We start from the raw sequence: 25,018 nt of genomic DNA on the forward strand, positions 1-25,018 counted from the left end.
TTTAATCCCACCGGTTACATTTGTAACCAAAATTTAGTTTGAAAATTAAGGGTCGACAAAGAGTTGTCAAATATAAATGACAGTGCAGACAGTCTTGATTTTATGTGCATGTTTTTCAAGGGGTGGTGCAAATAGTCACATGATCAGTGCCATTTAATTCCACTGTGCCCCTCTGAAAGATGATGTTTGTGTCAACGCTCCATAAAAGAAAGCAAGTCATCAGCATTCAACTACCATAAATTTTACATATAATGTTGAAGGGTCTATTATTTATTTATTAAAAGATGAAAAGTCTTGAATAGTGGGAAACAAAGAGCCTCGTTTTTGAACAGGCGACTGACTCCCATTAATTTTGTATTATATATATATATAAAGCAGATTTCAAAGTATTGTTACAATAATTAAAACAAAGTAAAATTTAAAAGAAATATGAAATTACTATGGGTTTCTCGTTTCCTTTTCAAATGCATGTTAGTCAAAAAATATTAAATTAACAACATTATTCCCATACTTCCATTTGTGTCATTTAATTGATTGGATGACTTTACTATTAATCCAAAATGTGAAAAATAGAAATAATAAAACAATGAAAAAGTTCAAACTTTTGACATGTACTGTACATACACACAGTAACGTATGCGCTCATGAAATGGCTAAAAGAAGTATGAATGCACATGTATGTTTTGTAATTTAATGACTTTGAATGTTGGCAATGGGAACAAGGTCATCATTTTATGTTGTAATCTACATCACAACAGTTGTTTAGTATAGAGTTTTGGGTCACAGTTCCAAAACACACACAGATGCGACCTGACCTCTCGACCTGCTTAAATTAAACCCCCTCCACAGACCCCTTTTGTTGTCCTCAACTGTTGTTGAAAACACAAAACAGTGGCACTCTGATTGTCTAAGATAATCTCTTATTTGAGATAGAACGAATCTAGTTTTTGTGCTCACAGCCCTGCCCCCCATCTCTCGTAAACACAAATTAGCCCATCTAAATTTTGTTGATAATTTGATGGCTAAAACTTCGACACCCCACACCACTATTTGTGATTTCGTAACGTGCACACATCCGTAAATACCCCCCACCCCCAATTTGCTGAGTTAGAAGACTTTTCAAATACCATTAAGAAGATTAATTCCCTGAAATGTTGATTAAAATGTATTCAAACTAGAAAAAAGGGCTGAAGTAATTCTATCAACACACATGGAAAGTTGCTATTCGTCAGAAGCGCACTCCAATAAATAATTATGGGCAGCGAGGTTAACGTGTCCACAAAGTTGAAGACTAGAGCAGCGAGGAGTTGGCCAATTTATTTTGCTGCTCACTTTCCCCCCAGGGCAGTAATGGAATGGTATAAATTGCACATAATTGTTGCGCGTCCTCCACAGGGGGGAAAAAAGCACATGATTTGGAGGTGGCTGACCCTTTCCTTGATAGCCCATATTGGAAAAGGTGAGAGGTTATATCTGGGACAGTACAAATAGCTTGTCTACAGGCTTATATGGGAAAGATTGTTACATCAGTTTTTGGCTCTAATATAGTGACTGAAACAAGAGGACATTACAACTCCAACACTGATTGTTGAGTCCAGCTCTGGAATTGGCGGCCCAGACCACTGGACAACAGAGATGGGCCATATGGCTGACAATTTACAATAATCTAGCAACATTACAAATGCAACGAGAGCCTGCTTTCTATTTATCTCCATCCATCCATCCATCCATCTCTTTGTTCCTCCTTTAATGTGTGTGGACCTGGTACTGTCTAATTCCTAAGCTCTTGTCTTTGCATTAGTAATTAAAAATGAAATACTAGCCCAGATGCAAAAGAAGTAAAGCCGTCACTCTGGGTTAGACTTCGGATTTAGGGCTGCAATCAATTAAATTAATTATTTTCTCCATAGTATAATGTTTTTAAAGAGCGAACGGCTACATGGATTGTAATTATATGTGATCTTAAATGAACACGAGTAAACAGTTACCTCGCTGAATTAAACAGATTATATTTTTGTACTATATTTCTAGGAAATGATGTTCCACATACTGAAATACTCAACAATCCTTCTATTTTTAATAAAATATATCATGGAATATCTATGACATATATTTGCATTTATCTTTTTGGAATACATGCAATGCAACTTTTCCCTTTTACACATTGTCAGAAATTAACGTGGGCTCGCAAATGACAAAAATGCCATTGAAATTAAATATGTGAGGGCACAAAATGTCCCCTTAATTAATTTCTCGGGTCCTCTTTTTTTTTTTTTTCAACTTCTGATATGTTTCTTAATATTCCTCTACTCTAGGCCTAGTTATATAAATTTTTCTAAAAAATATGATATTGATTTAAATTTATAAGTAACATCTTATTGACAGTTTCTTTTAACGAATTGAATACAACTGGATTATACAACATAAAAGAATGACAAAGTCTATTTTTATATGGTTAGAAAGAATATGCCCCCATAAACATGTCCATGAAAATCAACTCCAGGGGTCAAATATTTCCCCTTCATCAAAATGTCTGACCCTGGTTGTACCAATGTTGTTTTTCCAAAGAGGTAACAGTCATAAAAGTTAGTTGGTTTTGTAATTAAAAAAATGGACACAAGTTCTTCTGTGATATCTAATTGACAGCATTTGTGGCATAATGTTTAGTTCCACCTAAATTAATTTTGACCTTGTTTATTTAACAAAAGCAAAAATCTGGGTTACAGTGAGGCACTTACAATGGAAGTGAATGGGGCCAGTCCAAAAAACACTAAAATACACATTGTTTCAAAACTATAGCCACAACACTGACTTGTTAACAAGATTTTAGTGTGATAATATCGCTTACTAACTTATCTATGTAAAGTTATATCCAAAAAATTGTGACAACGGAAACCTAAGTGAAAATGTATAATGTCTAGGTCTTGTGGCTATACTTCTGAAACAGTGTGTATTTTAATGTATATAGACTGGCCCCATTCGCTTCCATTGTACCTTACTGTAACCACGATTTTTACCATAAATGCTGTCGATTGAGCTTAACTAATGCGGAACATTCCTTTAAGAAGTGTTTTACAAAGTGACGCTCTATTAAAAGACATTTCATGTGCATTAGGACCTTGTTGATTCACACATGTCTGAATATAAACACTAAACATTTGGTTGTCATTGTCTTACTTCATCTCTGGCTCTTCTTTGTCCTCCTTGCTTGGCGTGAGCTTCAAGCCTCCTTTCCTGGCACGAGGGCAGCCTGACAGACTGGGAAGGAACATGACATATGTGAGGAACCTTTCAGAAGTTCAAGCATGCAGACGTGTGCGTGGGAAAGATATGGTCATTGAGTTTACGGCGTGATGTTTCAGTCTTTGACACCTGTCGTGTTTGTATTGAACAGAGGTCATTACCTCAGCAGTCGTGAAATGCCACAAAGCATATAGTCAGTTTTATATATGAATATTTTAACCTTATAAGTGCTGTCCGGTCTGTTATTGTCTCATGTCTAAAATTAGACATCACTGTCTGTTTGAATATAGACATTACACTACTTTATGTAATACAAGCATTACAGTTTATCTACATGAAATCTTGTACTTCATAGCATAGACTATAATGCTTCTTTCATTGAAGTCCATGATTATTCTACACGAGACTTCCTATCTTATTAAACTCACCTTCGATGAGACGCATAGTTTCCTGTTACATGACCTGAGCCATCACAGCCAGGAGTTGGGCACCTGTTTACAGAAAAATAAGAAATGAGATTAACAATGAAGCTGGTGATAAATATGTTGATAATAATATACAGTGATAAAATGATGCAAAATCATAATGTCAGAGTAAACAATATGTATTGTATGTATGACCTAAATAATAGCATATTTGAAACCTGAAATAATTAGCATATTTGATACAATTTGCTAATTATTTTATAATATTAAGCATGCAGCTATTGATATTGTAATAACTGAGAGACATGACATTTTTTCACATAAAAAAATTCAGTTATTGTACTACATAATTTTTGTTACATTTCTAATATACATTTTCCTTCTCACATGTATTGCAACTTAAAATGTTGATGTTGATCAAATTACTCCATGAACACTTTATGAACACAATCAGTGTGCTTGGAATCAGTGCGTAATATTTATTGGATTTAAACTTTTGATAATTCTTACTTTAGTTCTTGAGAATTGGCAGCCATTAGAGACTTCAGGGTCTTATCAGCCAGTGGGCACCCAGACACACTACAAAAATAAAAACAAGAACTTTTGAAATGAAAACATTTAATTTAATTTTATTATTTCTTTCATCACATATAGCTTATATTTTGTTTGTTTTGTTTTTTTTTGGGGGGGGGGGGGGATGCTTACAGTTAAAATACACATCTTTTTAAGAAGTAGTTAGCTACACAACAAGCCCATGTTGATGCTATTTAAATAAAAAACATATTTTTAGATAAATAACAATTTGATGATATTATTTATTTCCAAAATTAAAGTTCTTCTTTCAAAAATTAAATAATGTCATCAGATAGTTATATATTTAATTAGGGTGACATTCCCTTACAATAGCCATAGTTTAACCATGGAATTTGTAGTAAAACTATATTACCACAAAATTAACTATGGTTACTACAGTCATGGTTACTACTATAGTAAATCAATGGTTAATTTCCATAAGGGTTAAACAAATAGTGTGACAACATTACATTTAACATAAATTTATACTTAATAAAATAATACTAATAAAACTAGAAAACACTGAATCGAAATATAGTGATAAACAGCAGCAATTCATTAAATATTTTGCTTCAAAAAAGAAGGCAAAGTCCCTTTAAAGATATATACAGTGTTCAATACAAGTTAAGCTCAATATACAGCATTAATTTCGACTTCTCAAACTTTTCTTAAAAAAATCAAAAAATCAAGGTTACAGTGAGGCACTTACAATGGAAGTGAATGGGGCCAATTTTTGGAGGGTTTAAAGGCAGAAATGTGAAGCTTATAATTTTATAAAAGCACTTAAATTAATTCTTCTTTTAAAACTCATGTATTATTTGAGCTGTAAAGTTGTTTAAATCGTCATTTTCACAGTCGTTTTAAGGTTTTAGGGTTTGTTGACATTAAATCGTCATGGCAACAAAGTTATAAAATTGTCTATAACTTTAAACAGAAAAGGTTAGTAAGTGATTTTATCACTCTAAAATAATGTTAACATGCATATTGTTTTTGTCTTGTGGCTATACCTTTGAAACAGTGAGTATTTGAACGTTTACAGATTGGCCCCATTGACTTCCATTGTAAGTGCCTTAGTGTAACCTCAATTTTTGCTTTTTATAAAGAAAAGCAGGGACAAGTCCAAATCAATTTTTGTGGTAATCAGTATTATGCCACAGATGCTGTCAATTGAGCTTAACATGTATTGAACCCGGAATATTCCTTTAAGACTGCACAGGGCTCAAATGAATCACTTTTGTGAACTAGTTCAATTACACGAACTGTCCGGAAGAACTGACTCACTAAAATGAATCAGAGTTCCCAACACTAAATATAAGGGAATCGTTTATTTTAACTGGTTAATTTACATGAACTGTCCGAAAGAACCAATATACTTAAACTATTTGGTTTTCCCAGCACTACATGAGAGAGAGAGGATTGTTTAGGTGAGCGTTTTTAATTACTACCTCGACTCCATTACTACATTTGCAAAACAATATAACAAATGTAGCGTTTTGCGATGCTACAGTGCTTCTCGTTGGAAAATGAAGCTCGTTACTGAAAAAGCTACACTACTGCTGAGATACTGTCATGTTACTGAAAAATAGTTCAGTTAGTAAAGTCACTACTTTTACTTAAATATTTCCCAACACTGATTGGAACATAAATCAAAGAGGGTGTAGGCAGGGCTCCCCACCTTCTATGTGATGCATAATTCCCTGTCACATGACCACTACCGTCACAACCCGGAGTCGGACAACTGCAAAGAGAAGAAGATGCATTGCACTTGATCACAGATGAATTTATTTTTCTGGATGGCCGTGGACCAGATTATGAAAGTATCTTATAGATGCACAGAGCCTGGTTGCTTGATGTTCCATACACTCTACTTTAATATGGTCTTTAAAACCATAAGTGTAATGATTGCATAAGTGTTACGCAGAGACCCCCAAACAGAATAAAGATCCAAAAAAATTGTATTACCTCATTAGCTCTTTCTTGGCATCTCTTATGAGCATCTTGTTTTTTGTAATGTTCGCATCCCCGTTGTACGCTTTGTCCTCGAGTGATGCCTTCTCCAATGGACCCACCTACAAGACAAGGGACATAATGTCAAAATGTTGTGCAATTATCAAAGGAAAATCGCGAAGGTCACTCAAAAATGGCATTCTGTAAGTACAGAAGCTCTAATAGTCTGTGAGAGGGTTTGACGCTGCTTAAGTATACTTAGTAAACCATATATCCATTTAAACTCTCATTTAATCCCTTGTAGTATTTATGATGGTCGAGCTGGAAGTAAAACCTTTGGATTTACTTACTTTTTTTTTATTTTTATAAGGTAAGTATCTTTGAGCACCAGATGTCAGAGAGGGAATCAGACAAACAGACATGAACAGAACTGTCTGGGTTTGTTCTTTGATTCCAAAGAGGATCAAAAATGGTCAGCTTTTCAGGAACATTCTTCTGCAATTTCTTTTCAATTTTGATTTCATGTCGGAGCAGCACTTCACTAAAGAGAGTCAGATAACCTTAGGTATTGCGGCTGACTTAAAGTGATAAATCTGGTGAAAACATAGAAAGTTAAGATGCTCTTTTAAAGGCTTTGTGTTGAATATGTTCTTGTGGTTGTATACATGCCAGAGCAAAAGAGTATTTAGACACTGAGTTTGGCTTTCTCAGGTCATAACAAGGTATTATTGGTTTTCCATCCAACAGAGTGATACTATACCCATCAACTACAGAAGTTATACACTGTAAAAAGTGGTAACATGCAGTTTCCTAAAGAAGCTATTTCTACCTGATCTAACTCGTATAATTAGTTTTGTTTGTGTAGCCTAATATATTCAGGTTGACTCTGTGATGTTAAATAGTATTTCTTGCTGGAATACAACATTATTAACATTATTTTTAGTGCATAAGGTCCATTTAAGCCCTGAACTTTTGCACAAGTTATTCCTCAGTTTGCAACATTTCAAATCACAAATAAGACCACTTGAATATCTCAGTTGTTTCTCCTAGATGGCAATGACATTAAATGGAGAGCAGCTTAAAAGAATATTCCGGGTTGAAATAAAAGTTAAGCTATCGACAGCATTTATGGCATAATGCTTATTACCACAAAATAATTCAGACTTGTCCCTCCTTTAAAACAAAAAAAAAAGATAAATAAACCTGGGTAACAGTAAGGCACTTACAATAGGAGTCAATGGGGACAATCAATTAATGTTAAAATACTCACTGTTTCAAAAGTATAGCCCCAAGATGTAAACTTTACATGCATTAACATGGTTTTAGTGTGATAAAATCACTTACTAACCTTTTCTGTGTTAAGTTCTATCCAATTTTACTACTTTGTTGTGACGAATAACTAGAAGTTCATCCGCCTACAGTAGTCCACCACAAAATCAATGATTTGAACAACTTTATCGCTCAAATAATGCCCAAATTTTAACAGAAGAATTAATGTAAGTGCTTTTATAAAATTATAAGCTTCACATTTCTGCCTTTAAGCCTTCCAGAAATTGGCCCCATTCACTTCCGTTATAAGTGCCTCACTGGAACCTCGTTTTTTTCTTCTTCTTTTTTTAAGAAAAGGAGGGATGAGTCTAAATACATTTTTGTGGTAATCAACATTAAGCCACAATTGCTATCAATTGAGCTTAAAAAGTCACAAAGGTCACACATTTTAATATGAACTCATCAAATTCTTCCAAGACAAATGATCTGAGCCTTCCACACTTATGTTAAAGACATTTGTATCTATTTTTGTTTCTTCTTTGGAGGCAGTTTAGCAGAAACATCTTGCCTGAGACCAAGTTGACATTTAAATTAAGTATAACCGAGAACTTTAGTTCATTTAGCAACCTCTAAGCAATACATTTTGTCCTCTGTGCACATACACATTTTTATATGTGACCCTCATTCATTTGCTATAAGTGTTATTAAACTGAATTTAACTTGTAGTCCATCTGTCTCACCTCTTTGTCTTGTTGGACGGGTGTTTTGCTGTAATTTAATGGTGTGCCCCAGGCGTCCTGTTCATAGAGGACACGATAGATGGCCGGAGAGATCTGGATACCTGCTGCTTTGGCTAGCGAAGGTTCAGGTGAGGTAAAAAGAGCATCTCCTAATGCTGGCATCACAGGAGAGTCCCGTGCTTTCTCTCTCTTCTTTTTCATGCTTAAATCCAGTGTTCCGTTCTCATCTACCTCAATGAGGGTGTCCTGAAAGTTTAAAACAAACTAGTTTAAATGAGTAGTTGACAAAAGAGTTTGACAGCTAGGGTTCTTTTTCATTAACTTAGAAAAATGTGTATTTGAACATTTTTGCATTTCTATAATTGCCTTACTGACACTACAGCCAAGAATAAATAGCTGTACTCAAAAAATTAGCATCTTTGCTTCATCATAGATTCTTTAGAATGTTGCACCTGTATTACATATTGAAATGAATGACAATTAACATTATAAATACAAGTGGATCTTCTAGTAATGCACATAGATATTGACATAAGGCATAGTCATCCTGTATTTCTTTCTGCTTTTTTTCCAATGACAGCTGTACTATCTGGTTTCTAAATGACACAAATAGTGGTTTTAGGTTACTACTATTAAGGCTGAAATTGAAAAGCATTGCGTTGCTTAATATCATACATTTTATCATTAGCAGACGTGCCAGTCTGTTAAGTAGCGAATAGAGATTTTTGTAGGACTCATTAACTGCTTAAAAACATGTGACACCAATTATTCCACACATATTTTCATAAGCTCACCAAACAAAAGCGAGCTCATGAAGGTTCTATTAACAATGCTTCCGATTACAAACCACACATGGAACTAAATCTAACGCTGCCTAACCAGCTGGAACCAACCAACGGCACACCTAACGAGTTAATCCTTGCACACGACGAGTTGTTCTCGTCTATTGCCATTCTCTCCAGTCTCAAAAACAAATGAGGTGACATCTTTCTCCCACACTTTCATGAAACGCTGCAAGACGATTAGCTGTATTCTTAGAAGAAGAAAAAACAAGCGACTTGGCACAAACAGGGAAATGGAGATACTTAACATGCATAAAGACATTTCATTGCAGACATCAGCAGATGACAGATCGGCTAACACTGTTTTATTCATTCGCTCAGTTCGTACAGTATACCTGCTCTCTGCCCACTGAGTGCTGGGACTACAAATGGTCTGCTTGGTGTGTAGGTGTACGAAACATTTCACACCATACTTCTGCAAGTTTCTCTCTGTTTTATCTCTCAGCGTTTAAGAGGAAGACCTAATTTTGAACAAATATAGCTGGTAAACTAAATGGATCCAACTCTATAGTCTGTCTCTAATTACAAAGTAATTACTATTTTATTACAATGTAATTACTATTACCAAAAATAATTGCATGATAATCCTGTACCGTTGTCCTAATTATGAAAAGTGCATTGTAATACATCAGACTAGGCTGTTAAATTACATTTATTTGGTATTTCAGTGAGTTTAAGTGGGTTGTTGCAACAATTAGCACTTGAAGATACTCTAACTTCAGTTCTAATAAAAGCGTCTTACATATTTACAAATGTATAAAGGCAGAAGACTTGATATTTATGATTAAAAGGCTTACTTTGCTTTCATTACAATGTAATTACTATTTTATTACAATGTAATTACTATTACCCAAAAATTGCATAATAATCCTGTAGTGTTGTTCTTATTATGAAAATTGCATTTTAATACAACAGAATAGGCTGTTAAATTGAATTTATTTGCTATTTCAGTGAGTTCAAGTGGGTTGTTGCAACAATGACTTCAGTTCTAATAAGAGGGTCTTACATATTTACAAATGTATAAAGGCAGAAGACATATTTATACTTATGAGACATTTATGATTAAAATATCTCCCAATTTTTTGTCATTTTGAGACTTTATTTTAGTGAAGAGAAGAAACAAGACTCAAAGTGTTAAGAGCCGATTCAAACAAACACTTCTCACACTGCATCACAATTAAATGCACTGATGCATATGCACAAACCTTTAGGCCACAAATCCAGTATCAATGTTTGATATTTAAAAAATTCTTGACAATGTTATGTGTATCAATACTATGTTATTCTATTAAAGGACTGGCTCAAAAATAGAATACAATAAAATGTGATTCATATTTGCATTTTCACTATGATAAACAAGATGTTAAATGTCATTTAGATTCTATTTTAGTAAGTTTAATCGGTTCGTTGCAACATAGCGAGTGCTTACAATGACCGTTCTAACTGTTTTTATAAGAGGGTCTTACACATTTACAAAAGAATAAAGAAAAAATTAATGGTTAGTTATGCTATTAAAGGATTGGCTCAAAAATATGTAAAATTTTATTCATATTTGCATTTTCACTGTTAAATTACATGTATTTTATTGAGTTTAAGTGGGGTCATTGCAACATAGGGCTTACAATGATACTGTTCTAACTTCAGTTCTTATACATTATCAAGACTTGATAGTTGTGATTACATAAGTTAATTATTTTAGTTTTGGCCTTTTGCCACTTTTTATTTGAGAGAAGTGTAGGAACAAGACTGAAAATGCTGCGAACCAGATTTGAACATATATCACCCACATGAGCAAGCCAATTCATTGTGTTGAAGCATATGCACTAACTGCTAAGACTTGACTCCAAAGGAAAGTTTTGCCAAAAATCTTGACAATGTGACACTTTTTGTAAGACATTTATACATAAAAATAACTTGATATGGGGGGCCTGGGTAGCTCAGCGAGTAAAGACACTGACTACCACACCTGGAGTCGCGAGTTCGAATCCAGGGCGTGCTAAGTGACTCCAGCCAGGTCTCCTAAGCGACCAAATTGGCCCGGTTGCTAGGGTGGGTAGAGTCACATGGGGTAACCTCCTCGTGGTCGCTATAATGTGGTTCTTGCTCTCGGTGGGGAGCGTGGTGAGTTGTGCGTGGATGCCGCGGAGAATAGCATGAAGCCTCCCCACGCGCTATGTCTCCGCGGTAACATGCTCAACAAGCCACGTGATAAGATGCGTGGATTGACTGTCTCAGATGCGGAGGCAACTGGGATTCATCTTCCGCCACCTAGATTGAGGTGAGTCACTACGCCACCACGAGGACATAGAGCACACTGGGAATTGGGCATTCCAAATTGGGGAGAAAAGGGGAGGAAAAAAAACTTGATATTCTATTAAAGGATCAGCACCAAAAAGAGTGAAAATCTGAATCAAATGTCCATTTTTACAGTGTGACATATGTAATCTGATGCTCCAAACCGACTTTTCTTATTCAATTTAAATAAAAGAGTGGTGTCTATAAATCCCCCAACCAATTGATTTAATCCAACTTCTCATAGATCGTCTGTTAGAGATAAACGCCAAAGGATCTGCATGAGCTTATCTAGGATAATATATTACTTAGCAAAATGTCTTCGGCCATCTGCAGTGAAAAAAGCAGAGAATACCCCCACCCCCTCCAACATTACCATTAGCACAAGTAGAAATCAAATGCACGGCCACATGTTTTACAAAAAGCCTTATAATTGTCAAAGAGAAAGACACTGTGATTGTATTCTTCCCAACTCTTTTTGATGTGATTACACAAATTCTCCTTTGTGTACATTAAAGCTTTAGGGCCAGTGTGGGTAAAAAAAGAAAGAAAAAAAAGAAAAAAGCTCTCCCTCTCTCTTGTTGTTGTGCCACCAGAGGCAACACAGTTCTCCATGCCAAAAAGTGTCTTTTGATGTTACTCTCGCTTTTTCATACACAAATCACAGTTGTTTTAAAATGACCACATTAAATACCTTTTTCTGAGTGGTCTAATTTGATTACCTTTGTGGATGATGCCAGGGGCCGAGCGGGGGGCAGGGCCTTGCTGTTGTCTCGGCAACGAGTGGAGAGGTTGAGGATGGCTGCAGATGCAATGTTGGACTGGAGGGTGTTGCTTTGGGGTTTATGGCGATTAGGGCTGTAGTCTCCGGCCATGACTAAATGACCACCAGGACCCAGAAAACAGGGGAACTGAGCAGAGGCTGAGAAAGATAGGTATAGTTAGTATTCAGATGATGAGAGAGAGGCAGACCCAGAGAGAGAGGTATAAATTGTAATTGATCATATTATGCTGAGACACATACAGGAAGTACAAACCCTCAACTATGCAGATGAACAATTTAATATCATTAAACTAGATTTTTATATTTTGTGATAAAATGTATGTGGCGCTTGCTTGTGCAAATCTCTTTGTCATGATGCTAGGGAGTGTGGGTGGTTGCCAGGGCTTTGCTATGCAGTTGCTAGGGTGTTCCGAGTGGTTTTTAGCACGTTGCAATGCGGTTGCTTTTTGGTTGGTTACTTGGTGATTGCTTGTAAGTCCAAGTCAAAAAAACATTTGTGCAGAATATAAACTATAGATATCTAGAATAAAATTTTCACTAGTTATAATGCTAATTCTTGAGATCAGCAATGGAATGACTACTAGTGAAAATGCTGTTTTTTATATAATTAATTAGGTATACACTAGTTAAAATTTTTAATCTTGATACCATATATGAATCTTGATATCTAAAATGGAATTTCAACTAGTAGAAACATAATTATTGTTATCACTGTATTTTGACTCATAGAATTTCACAATGATCTGTCATTCACTCCAATTCAAAATGCATTTACAGATATCTATAATTTAGTACTAGTAGAAATTCCAAATATATATACCAGCTACAGTATGTGCTTCTTACAAGTAAAAATAATAATGTTTATTGTGAGTAACTAAATTGTTACTAGTGAAAATGTCCATTCCTGTCATCAACATTTAAACTGTAAATTAATGCTAATTTCTGATATCTGGAGTTTGAGTTTGGCTTTCGATAGTTGCAATGTTCATTTGAGATTCCTATAATATGATTGTAAATAGTAAGAAAGCCTTTAAAGACATATTTAATTACTTTTCAATTAATTGATATCTGAAATTAACATTGCTACTAGTGAAAACCAAATTCCAGATATCAAAAGTTAGCATTTTTAAAAGTTGTTGTTTGATTGTTGATATCAGGAATTAATGTTTTTACTAGTAAAAATAGAATAATAAATATCTATAATTCATATGCTGCACATGATTATATGTCGAAAGGGCTTGCGTTACTCTTCAATAAGACTCTTAATTCTTGTCCATAGCACAAATGATGGGGGACAAGTTATCCAACAAAGTTTAATATGTAAGGCTAGGGGTTTGGAAAAATCCCTTACTCTAACCATGACCCTAACCTTAACCTAACCCTAACTTAACTTAACCTAACCTAACCTAACCTAACCTAACCTAACTTAACCTAACCTAACCTAACCTAACCTAACCTAACCTAACCTTAACCATATATGAGCAACAGTAATAGTGATTTTTGCTTTAACAAACACCACTAACAAGACGTTCAGATTCAGAATGAGTTATTGAGCGAATAAGGGATTGTACATACACTGCTTTAATGGAGTCACTCTTAGTTGTGTTTAAAAAAATTTTTAATTAATTTTTTTTTACTAATGTCAGTGCATGCTAAGTATCCTTTGATTCTAAACAAAATAGACACTCACAGTCAGGAAAATGTAAAGATTTGTGGTTCTGGTCGGATGCCATCTGGGCTTGTTTGCCAAAGACCTGGGCGTCAAAACTGGCATAGTCGAAATGGCCTTTGCTGTACTTGTCCATGTCTTTGGCCATACTGGCCTGTAACGCTGCCATGGGATGTGCAAATCTGTAGGTGAAGTCAAATTTCTTCAAATTTCCTAAAGGTCTGGACAAAGAAGTATTTCAGAAAACAAGGAAAAGAAGGATCAAAGGATCCATTTTAAGAGTATGAATTATGATTTTCCAAGTGAGAGACCATTTATCTAGCCATTCACAAATTTTATTTAATCTCTCAGAGATGAATTACCTCTAGAACTCGATTATGATCTTGCTTGATTTCTGTACAATCAAGTGTGACAGCACCTCCTTAAAACAACTACCTGCCTGCATGTTCTCTTTATAGATGTGTAAGGATATTAAAGGTTTATTACCTAGCCATTCTCTCTGCTGTCTCTCTGCATTTTGTGGGATCCTCTTGCGGTTTGGAGATCTTTTCTGCAGCAGCTATTGGGCAGCCAGAGAGACTAAAATGAGACAAAAGACATTACAAGTGTGGAGTCAGTCTTATGGTACATCTTAGTCAGTTCTTTTTACGCCTCCTTTGGGTTGTTAACATTATATTTTAATTGAATTTGAGTGCATTAAATGATAATTGTACAATTAAAATTAACCCAACAGTTTCTATGCATGACACATCTCATTTTATAGTCTGGTTAAGTGTCAGTAACATTTTTCTTTATTGTTATTAGCAAACTTCATGTTTTTTATTAAGTATCTGCATTTTCATTGCATGCTCATCTCTTTTTGGGGTAAATGAATGTGTGTAGTAACACTAATGCAGTAATACATTCTCTTTAAATTCCAAAGATAGTGTAATAATGACTATGTAAAGTTATTATAAACAGCATTATTTTTACACAGCTGCTAAATGAGTATATATATATATATATATATATATATATATATATATATATATATATATATATATATATATATATAAGTAAATCTGCAGACAATTAAAAGTGATGTTTGCATGAACAATATAACAAAGCAATTTGAGCATAAGCATATTTTAAGAAGCAGTTTTCATTGTGCTTACCTTCTGTGCGTGCTTCGGTTACTATTGACATGGCCTCTTCCCGTACAGCCAGGGGTCGGGCACTTCAGAACATTTTCGTGCATGGCAAGTACTAGGAAACAAAGGGATAATGTTTTACAAAAGAACATTTCGTATGAAGCTTTCCAGCTAAAGGACAAAAATGTAATTAAATAAGCAATAATTATTCAGCAGATGGTACATCCTAGATATATACATCCGTATAAGCTTTAACTGGAGTTGTTCAAACTTTCCATGCTAAATACATTTTCAAATGCAGTCTGGACTCCCAAAACACTTTAAATTCTACTTTCCTTTCAGATATCAATGTGCAAACACACCATGACTACAAACAAGTCATGATTACCATTTAAGAGACCCACACATAGTGTGCTATAGTCTTATTCAGTATCCTTAGTAACTTTTCACTCTGTTCATAATTTTCAATTAGTTTGGAGGGATGTGTTCGTCTATTTATTTAAAGGCTGCATCCATGGGTCCTTTGATTCACAGAATGCAGCCTCTGGTTTAAGAGTACATGCTTTCATATTGGAGGGGAAAAAAGAAAAAAACTTAATTACATTTTCTCTTCCTTTTGTCGCATCACTGTTTAATGGTGAATGTTTGTTGTGTTACTTTCAAATGGAGAAAACAGCAAGTGAAAAGTCGTTTCCAGAGTGCACTTTCGATTTGCATACTGCAGGACAACAAATCTCAGTTGAGCTGTTGATGGATGAAAAATAATTTTTAACAACTTTCATAGTTTCAAAACTTTGAGCTTGATACTAAACTATGCTCTTTCATTGGAAGTTTCTAACTGGAACTTTTTAATGCAACACTTTTTGTAATACAAAATTTTGTAATACCTTAATTATTATTAGTATTATTCGTCTTTTCTATGTCGCTTTGAATAAATATAATTGTAAATGTAAATATATATATATATATATATATATATATATATATATATATATATATATATATATATATATATATATAATATTTAATAGATATCCAGATATATTGAATATATATATATATACATACTGTGTGTGTATATATATATATATATATATATATATATATATATATATATATATATATATATATTCTATGTTTTGTCTTCATAGTTAAAAATTAATGAACAAATAATTAACAAATTTTTGCATAACATACATTAAACTGAATACAGTTCATACCATGTCGATATGCAGTAATATGCTGAAAATAATAGAGGCCGGTTAGTTAAGCAATCACTAAGTAACATTTTATCCCTCAGTGTTTGTACAACTAGACCTTGATCATTAGAACTGCATGAATATTTATGTACTGAAAATGATCACTGTGTTGTTATCACTAATTGTATCTGTTCTGTTTGTATTGTACCGCTGTGAATGGGAAGTGTGTCTAATGTCCTCAGGAAGTGATGCATAACGTGAAAAGACACTTACTCTCTGGGGGCACTCTGACTTTGTGAGGACATCCTGATAGACTCCGGTGATGTGGGTAGAGACCTGTCACATGACCCGTCCCATCACAGCCCGGGGTCGGACATTTGATGTCTTTCTTTTCTGTCCGAGGAGAGTCTACAGTAATACACCACACACACACACACACACACAGACACACACACACACACACACACAATTGTTCTTCAGAAATGTGTATTTAATGGAATATGGAATTTGACAACTAAAATTCTGTAATTATTTACTCAGGCTCATGTTGCTCTAAAACATATATGCTGTTTGAGAATATGGCTGTTAAGCTACAAAAATGACAATATAAAGCAGCAAAAAAACACCACAAAAGTAGTCTATATGACTCGTTATTCGTCATTAAATTATAATCTTCCCCTTCAGAGAGCTGTTAACTGGAGAACTGCTGTGACCGAATCATTGTTTGATCACAGTTTGATTTGTGAACAAATATTTCAGTATGATTTGTGAACTGGATCAACTGGTTCAACTGAAATGATTCAGCTCAAAACAATGGCTTGTTCACTAGTCTGATGCCTGAGTTCAACTCACTGACTCCATGTCTGATTGCAGCATTTCCCGTGTTTATCAGTGAATAATGTCTTAAATTTAAGCCTGTTCCTCACACAAAGCTATTAAATGGCTTCAGGAGATTTGGAATACAGCACACAAGTCCTATGGACCACCTTTATAGAAATAAAGAAAGACATAACAGTTTAAAATGACATGAGGGTGAGAAAATAATGACATAATTTTGATTTTTGGGTGAACTACTGTATCCTTTTAATCCAAACCAGTCGCATTTCTCTGAAGTGTATGCTGTAAAAGCATGTTGGAGCAGACAGGATGTGAGTATTTATCTGTGACATTAGTTAAGGCTGTGGTCTTACTAGGGGGAACCGATTTCTTAGCGTTGATCCATAGAGAGATTATCAGAGATTACCCATTAAATAGCAGTCATCACAAGAACCAAAGTGCCTAAAGCTCACATCAGAGATACTTTACTAGGATTTATGACTTAGTTTATGCTCATGGTCAAATATCTGGCTGATACCAATCAAAATCCATCATTCCATTTTCCAGAGATGTCATGAGATGATTTTCTTCTTCTACGTCTTTATTTAATGCAAAATTTTGGTTAATTACTATTAAAAATTTTGTTGCCAAAATGTTTTTAGCACTTAAGAGGATTTTACTCATCTATACCTCTGGGCTCAAATTCTCTCTCTCTATGTTTCATTCTTTTCCTGTGTTGAAACTGCAATGGGCCAATCATACATTCATACATTCTGAAGCGCAACAGATTTTTACACTTATACATATGAAACAGAAATGTAGACGGTGTGCTTCTTGGGTGAATGAGAATCTCCAATACAGTAAAAAGAACAATAATTTAGGTTGCTTTTGTGGTATTTCACACATTTTGAGTTTTTGAGAAACAAATGGAAACATACTTAGATGTCTTCCTTAGATATCTTCTGTTTTAAGTGGAAAATGTAAATTTCCAACTTTAAACTCATAAAAGCTGGTAAGATCATCATCAAATCAGCAAATTGTTCTCAGTATTATTTTTCATGAGGTACTACAAAGAAAATTGTCTCTTATGCAAGCTATAGTGAAGCTGTTGTAGAACTATGGGGAAATTGCTGTGAAGCTATATTTGTAGCCATACTTTAGTGAATCTATAATGAAACTGTAGTGAATCTGTGGTGAAAGTATAGTGAATCTGAAATTAAACTGTAGTTAAACTGTGTTGAATCTGTAATGCATCTGTAGTGAATTTGGAATGAAACTGTAGTGTAACTGATGTGAATCTGTATTGAATCTGTAGTGAAACTGTAATGAAGCTGTTGTAAACCTGTAGTGAATCTGTAATGAAACTGTAATGCAGCTGTAGTGATATTGGACTGAAATTGTAGTGAAACTGTGGTGAATCTCTAGTGAATATGCAATGAAACTGTAATGAAGCTGTTGTGAATCTGTAGTGAATTTGGAATGAAACTGCAGTGAAACTGAGATGAATATGTAGTGAATCTGCAGTGAAACTGTAATGAAACTGTTGTGAATCTGTAGTGATTCTGTAATGAATCTGTAATGCATCTGTAGTGATATTGGACTGAAACTGCAGTGAAACTTTGGTGAATCTCTAGTGAATATGCAGTGAAACTGTAATGAAGCTGTTGTGAATCTGTAATGAAACTGTAATGCACCTGTAGTGAATCTGGAATGAAACTGCAGTGAAACTGAGGTGAATATGTAGTGAATCTGTAGTAAAACTGTAACGAAACTATTGTGAATCTGTAGTGAATCTGTAATGAAATTGTAATGCATCTGTAGTGAATCTGGAATGAAACTGTAAGCTGTTGTGAATCTGTAGTGAATTTGGAATGAAACTGTAGTGTAACTGAGGTGAATCTGTATTGAATCTATAGTGAAACTGTAATGAAGCTGTTGTAAACCTGTAGTGAATCTGTAATGAAACTATAATGCATCGATAGTGATACTGGACTGAAATTGTAGTGAAACTGTGGTGAATCTCTAGTGAATATGCAGTGAAACTGTAATGAAATTGTAATGCATCTGTAGTGAATCTGGAATGAAACTGTAATTCATCTGTAGTGAATTTGAAATGAAACAGAAGTGAAACTGTGGTGAATCTGTAGTGAAGCTGTAATGAAACTATTGTGAATATGTAGTGAATCTGTAATGAAACTGTAATGCATCTGTAGTGAATTTGAAATGAAACTGTATTCAAACTGTGGTGAATATGTAGTGAATCTGCAGTGAAATTGTAATGAAGTTGTTGCGAATATGCAGTGAAACAGTAGTGAAGCTGTTGTGAAGTTGTAATGAATCTTTAGTGAAACTGTAGTAAATCTATGATGAATCTGTACTGAAGCTGTGGTGAAGCTGTAGTGAATTTGTGATGAATCTCTAGTGAAACTGTACTGAAGCTCTTGTGAATCTCACCTTTGCTGCTGTGGTACATGGTCCTGGTGTCTATCTCCAGTATCCTTTGCTGCCTTCTTTCATGGTTTATCTGCTCCAGAAGAAAGCGGTCCATGTCTTTGTAGGCACTGTGGAAGACCTGTCTATGTTCAGACTGCAGCATCATGGCCTGTTCTAGAAGACTGAGGTTTAGTCTGGCCCTGTCCAGTTCCAAACGACTTGTCACCAGACCTGGACCCCAAACACCTCCTCGCTCCTCTATCCTGCACATCTGGAGCTCCTCCTCACTATCACTGAACTCCCTTGGACAACCAAACTCCTCCATCATAGACCCTGCATTGTTTCTGTTTCTGTATGCAGAAAGGGCATCTTCGTGGAGTTGGTGCCCTAATTGAAGTCTCTTTATAAGGGCATCGTCTGTAGGTGAACTGGGGCTATGATGGATGCCATTGACCTTCGTCAAGGATCGAGGACTGCTCCATTCTTCATCATCTAATTCTTGGTCTGGGGACAGGGGATAACCGACTCTGATGTCCTCCTGGTTTTTGTCTTCAAAATCTAAGCTCTCTTCCTCCTCTTGCTTGTTTTGGTGTTCAGACATTTGAGCCACCAGGTCTGGTGAACCCTCGCTCGTTTGTTCCGACCATGACAATAAGGGGTGTGACTTTGCATTGTGATAGATAGTGTTTTCCAGGACATCATCACCATTGAGGTCCTCATCAGAGATACAGGTAAAAGAGACATCTGTAAGACATTGCTGACCTATGAGATCACCATAGAGGGGACAGCTGTTAAAAAGCACATTTTATATGCTTTGAATGGAGTGGAAAATTGACTACAAAAATCTCCCCCCAGTAAAAAAAAAACTCATCAAGTAATTCATTAACATTGAGATTAAATTTGCAGATTGTTAGTTCTGCAAAATCAGTACAAAATGACCACTTGAGGTTGGTAGTAGAAGTGGGAAAACATGAATCCAGACACATCCATAAATCAATAGGTGTACACAAAATATTGCAAGGAGAGGAGTCTAGAAATTTGCCATGTTTAGATGATGAATGAATGAATAGCATTCACAAAAATGTTTTGCAGTGTTTTAGCAAGTCAAGCACACATACTATAAGGACAAAGACATATATACACTACCGGTCAAAAGTTTTGAAACACTTATTCTTTATTATATTTTTTTGTTTTTTTTGTTTTCACATTTAGAATAATAGTAAAGTCATCAAAACTATGGAATAACATAAATGGAACTATGGAAATTATGTTTTGACTAAACAAAATCCAAAATAAATCAAAACTGTGTTATATTTTAGCATCTTCAAGGTAGTCACCCTTTGCCTAGAATTTGCAGACATGTACTCTTGACATTTTCTCAACCAACTTCTTGAGGTATCACCCTGGGATGCTTTTTAAACAGTATTGAAGGAGTTATTCTAAAATGTGAAAAAAAAAAAAAAAATTATAATAAAGAATGAGTAAGTGTTTCAAAACATTTGACAGGTAGTGTATATAAGAAATAACAATATAAAAAATAACTTTTGACATAAGGTCAGGAAATGTCATGAATGTATCATTTTTCAAAGTATGCCAACTGCTTTAAAAAATGCTTTACTTATTTCCATCTATTTCTAATTTATCTGTTTTCCATCCAAATATACACTATATATGAGATATTCAATAAATGTATGGGTTAATACAAGAAACAAACAAAAACTAATTATCTTCATCTTCAAATTAAAATAAACAAAATCATGGACCCCCAGTTTAGTTGTCATTTTAATTTGATGAAAGTTTCACAACTGTGTGTTTCAAAACGACATAATGGAACATAATGGAAAAAAATTAACACCCCATACCCAACAGCTCATCCATAATGGATATAAGAAAGAATAGATCATATAAATCTGTAGACGCTAATAAAAAAAAAGGAGCATGATTTGCTGTACTACGGCACTACATTTGAAAAATCCATAAAGCTTATTGACTTTTTGACTGGTTTATAGAATAATTAATTCCTTTTTAAAGGGTCAGACATATCTAAGACCTTTTATCCCTTAAAATCACCTTCAAATGACTATTTGGAATCATAACAGACCCGATTACATTAAGTAATCGAGTCAGTGATTAACAATAGAAAACTATCAGCTGAACTGATTTACAATCCCTTACTGATCTCGCTAAAACTTACCCGCTGAGGTTAAAGCTCTATGGGCACTAGGTTTTAAAGTTCAAAATACACCATAAGCATGAGATACATCTATCCTCTTATCCTTATATGCCACCCTCCAAACCATATGCAACTGCTGAGTTGATTAGATATTAGAGCATTTTGGCTCCCGCCACATGCGATTTCAGGAGCTTCTAATGGGATCATTCTGCCTTACTAAACATTTGCTAGTCTTAAAGAGCGTATAAAGTAGTTCTGCTTTTAATCCCCCCCCCCCATCCCACAAAAACATCCCTAAATGGGGGATAGAGAGCTCAGTGGCATTTACAATCTCACCCGTTGCTTGCCAAATGGAAACTAGGCTTTGAGGGGTTAGAGTGCGCTTTCCAATTCGCTCACACCATGACAAACTCAAACATATTGTTGCAGAGGTCTGCAGTGGCGCTGTACAAAACAAAGGCACAATGCATGCACATGAAACTAAATTTTGATTCTGTTTGTGCTGATAATTATAGTTTTTATGCTTGCTGTTTGAGGAATGGGTGGTTAGTCTTGTCCGTTTTTATTTTTGGAATGGAACCAATTGTATGCATTTTGAATGTTACTATAAGCAGAAGAAAAACAATGCTCAGAGGTTATCAAGAGTATCAACTTTATCTTGGTTGTTTCTCCTGAAAGGAAAAATAAATATAGAAACAAATGACAAAATTATAATTTCGGACATATAGCAAGAGTATAGAGCTATACAAAGGACTATTCTGGGTTCAATACAAATTAAACTTCCTATACTGTTAAATCAATTTTGACTGAAAAAAAAGCTTCCAATATAATACAAATATTTTCCTTTATTTGAGTGGTGACTTTTCCTCCATTTTCCATCTAAACACACACCAAAAAATTGGACTTGATTCAATAAATCTAAGTTGTCGTAAAAAAAAAAAAAAAAAAAAAAAAAAAAAAAAAGACAGCTTTGCTGTTTGCGGTCAAAATTGACCGACCACATGAAATGAATGGGAAAGACTAAAATACAGAGCAATTTTTTTATTTTATTTGTCAAATACAATCTATAAATCATCCACAAAAAACAAAACAAAAAAACAACAACAAACACACACAGAAATAATGGGGTGAGACTATACAACATGCAAAACATACACACACACACACACACGCACACAAACACACACTGGTGACACTATAACACACAGCGATTTTTTTATTTTTATTTTGTCCAAAAAAATCAACACAAATCAGCCACAATGCAGAATACACACACACAAATGAGGGGGTGAGACCATGACACCCCCACAATGTAGCACACACACGCAAACACACACACAGACATAAATGGGTAAGATTAACACAGCCAGAAGGCAGAACACAACACACACACAGAGAGAGAGAGAGAGAGACAGAGAGAGAGAGAGAGAAAGAACGAAAGAGAGAGAGAACGAGAGAGAGAGAGAAAACAAAAACTGAAACTGAGCCCAATGTAAGAAAGTTTACCTATTCCACTACAGAAAAGTTTACTATTAGGCACACAGAACACTGCAGCCATCTACAGGCTATTATTGTTATAACATGATTTTCAAGTCATGTTGTTATTCTTTTTTCACTAGATGGCAGCAATCTACCCCCAATACATGAGAAATTCTCATATTTTCTTCCTGTTTCAACTAGGTTTTTACTGTAGTGAAGTTAATACATTTTACAATATATTTGCATATGCAAATTAATCGTGAAATTGAGAAATGTATATTTAAATAAGATCTAAAAACATAAAATCCCAAAAGACGTGCATAATTTTGTTGCTTTTACTTCAGGGAAGAAGAAATGTTTTAATTCATTTAAAAAAGAAAGTTACACCTGTAATGCTTCTGGTCAAAAATGACCGCGAACAGCAAAGTAAGCAGCCCTACTTGAACAGAATAGGAGGGATAAGCTCAACCGACAGCATTTATGGCATAATGTTGATCACCATAAAATTAATTTCAACTCGTTTTCCCTCCTTTTCTTTAAAAAAAAAAGCAAAAATCTGGGTTACAATGAGGTACCTTCAATGGAAGTGAATATAAGGCATCTGCATGTATAAACTAAACCCAAGCATGAATTCCTATGCAAACACACTTAAAAGTCGCAGATTTTCCAGATTTTTGTTGCTTTGGTCAGCAGTTTGAATTCTTTTTGTGAAAATCAAAACCGGTCCAGCGCAGATGAAAAGTTCGGCAGTTATGCTAAGACACAATTAACAGTGCAGGCGATTAGGAGTTCACTGCCATCCAGATGGAGCCACAGGCCTGACCAAAAAAATAAATAAATATGAAACAGTGAAAAAAAAAGAAAAAAAGACTGGAGCGAACAAGGGCGAAAAATGCTTGGATGCAGTGAGTGGTTTGTATTTTGGAACAGGTGAATGGTTTATACTCCAGAATAACCATTATTACCATTGTGTGTATGGAGACCAGAAGCTTGGCTTGAGTCACACACACAACAGCACCAAATGGAAGCCTTACACCCCTTTAATTCCTTTTTTTTTTTACATTTCCTTTTTGCCATGAAATTCTGCTCATTCCCCATACTGATCCATTAATTATGTCACTTTCTGTTGTTACGGTCCCAGTCGCCATCAACTCCCTGTCTTGTTTGAAATGTCCGTTACACCCTAATTCTTTATTTTTTTGTAGCTCCTCAAGGCATATCAATTTTCCATAGCTCTTTGGCAAGTAAACATGATGCAAGACTGCAGGGAAATATGACAAACAAGATTTCCTTAATCATTCCACAACTTTGGAAAAAATAAATAAAAATAAAATAAAAGAAATAAAAAAAAAACAAGGTTATGATAATTGTGGGTAATATGAATGCAGGGAAACAAATAAATTCCATTTCCAATGATGCTTTTCATTTTATTGAGCTATTCTGTTGTCCATTTAACAACCCACATGTGTCCAATAATGAGCGGCGCACATTATGCCTAATTATGTATATTTGGGCAGTGTGCGATGGTCTAACAAAAGCTTTCGAAAGGGACAATTAGAGTTTGTTGCTTGGTTACATTGTTAAAAATATACCAAATAAGTGCAGATTATAGGGGTGTGGGGGTACACATGTAAAGCATGGGTATTGTTGCCAACATGCTCATAATTTGATTCATTAGGAAATGGCAGCATTTTGTTTCACAGAAAAGAGACTGCTTTAAAACGTAATATCAACTTTAACGTTTCCGTTGCCTCCGTTGCCAAAAATGTTTTGTTGTTGGAGTGTGTGATCGCTCTCTTTTGTCAAGGAGGCACAATATAATTTGGTGCATTCTATTCTCAGTTCCTCTATTTGCATAATTATGCAAGCAACCACACTTGCTTATAAAAAAGCACTTTTTGCAGGCTGCATAATCAACCGGGCTGTAGCTACTTTAACGGCACCTAGTTTTAATCCGGGTTTCAAAGAAGTCACGTACAAACCAAGATGTTCGAGGAAGAAATT

At 34.9% G+C, this 25,018-nt stretch overlaps 1 protein-coding gene across 2 annotated transcripts in view; it reads right to left on the reverse strand.

The window, feature by feature from the left end:
• The window catches only part of LOC127432161 (suppression of tumorigenicity 18 protein-like), an 84,351-nt gene that overhangs the window by 9,359 nt on the left and 49,974 nt on the right, over nucleotides 1–25,018 (reverse strand). For both annotated transcript variants that reach the window (XM_051683013.1, XM_051683014.1), the window contains 12 exons: nucleotides 19,384–20,106; nucleotides 16,387–16,521; nucleotides 14,939–15,029; nucleotides 14,271–14,363; nucleotides 13,806–14,005; nucleotides 12,054–12,253; nucleotides 8,198–8,443; nucleotides 6,204–6,310; nucleotides 5,917–5,979; nucleotides 4,179–4,247; nucleotides 3,672–3,734; nucleotides 3,178–3,258 (listed from right to left, as the gene is read on the reverse strand). In XM_051683013.1, coding sequence (XP_051538973.1) covers nucleotides 3,178–3,258; nucleotides 3,672–3,734; nucleotides 4,179–4,247; nucleotides 5,917–5,979; nucleotides 6,204–6,310; nucleotides 8,198–8,443; nucleotides 12,054–12,253; nucleotides 13,806–14,005; nucleotides 14,271–14,363; nucleotides 14,939–15,029; nucleotides 16,387–16,521; nucleotides 19,384–20,106 — 2,071 coding nt within the window. The remainder of the gene's footprint in view (nucleotides 1–3,177; nucleotides 3,259–3,671; nucleotides 3,735–4,178; nucleotides 4,248–5,916; nucleotides 5,980–6,203; nucleotides 6,311–8,197; nucleotides 8,444–12,053; nucleotides 12,254–13,805; nucleotides 14,006–14,270; nucleotides 14,364–14,938; nucleotides 15,030–16,386; nucleotides 16,522–19,383; nucleotides 20,107–25,018) is intronic.

The sequence above is a fragment of the Myxocyprinus asiaticus genome, chromosome 41 (assembly GCF_019703515.2).
Source record: "Myxocyprinus asiaticus isolate MX2 ecotype Aquarium Trade chromosome 41, UBuf_Myxa_2, whole genome shotgun sequence".
Taxonomy (NCBI): Eukaryota; Metazoa; Chordata; class Actinopteri; order Cypriniformes; family Catostomidae; genus Myxocyprinus; species Myxocyprinus asiaticus.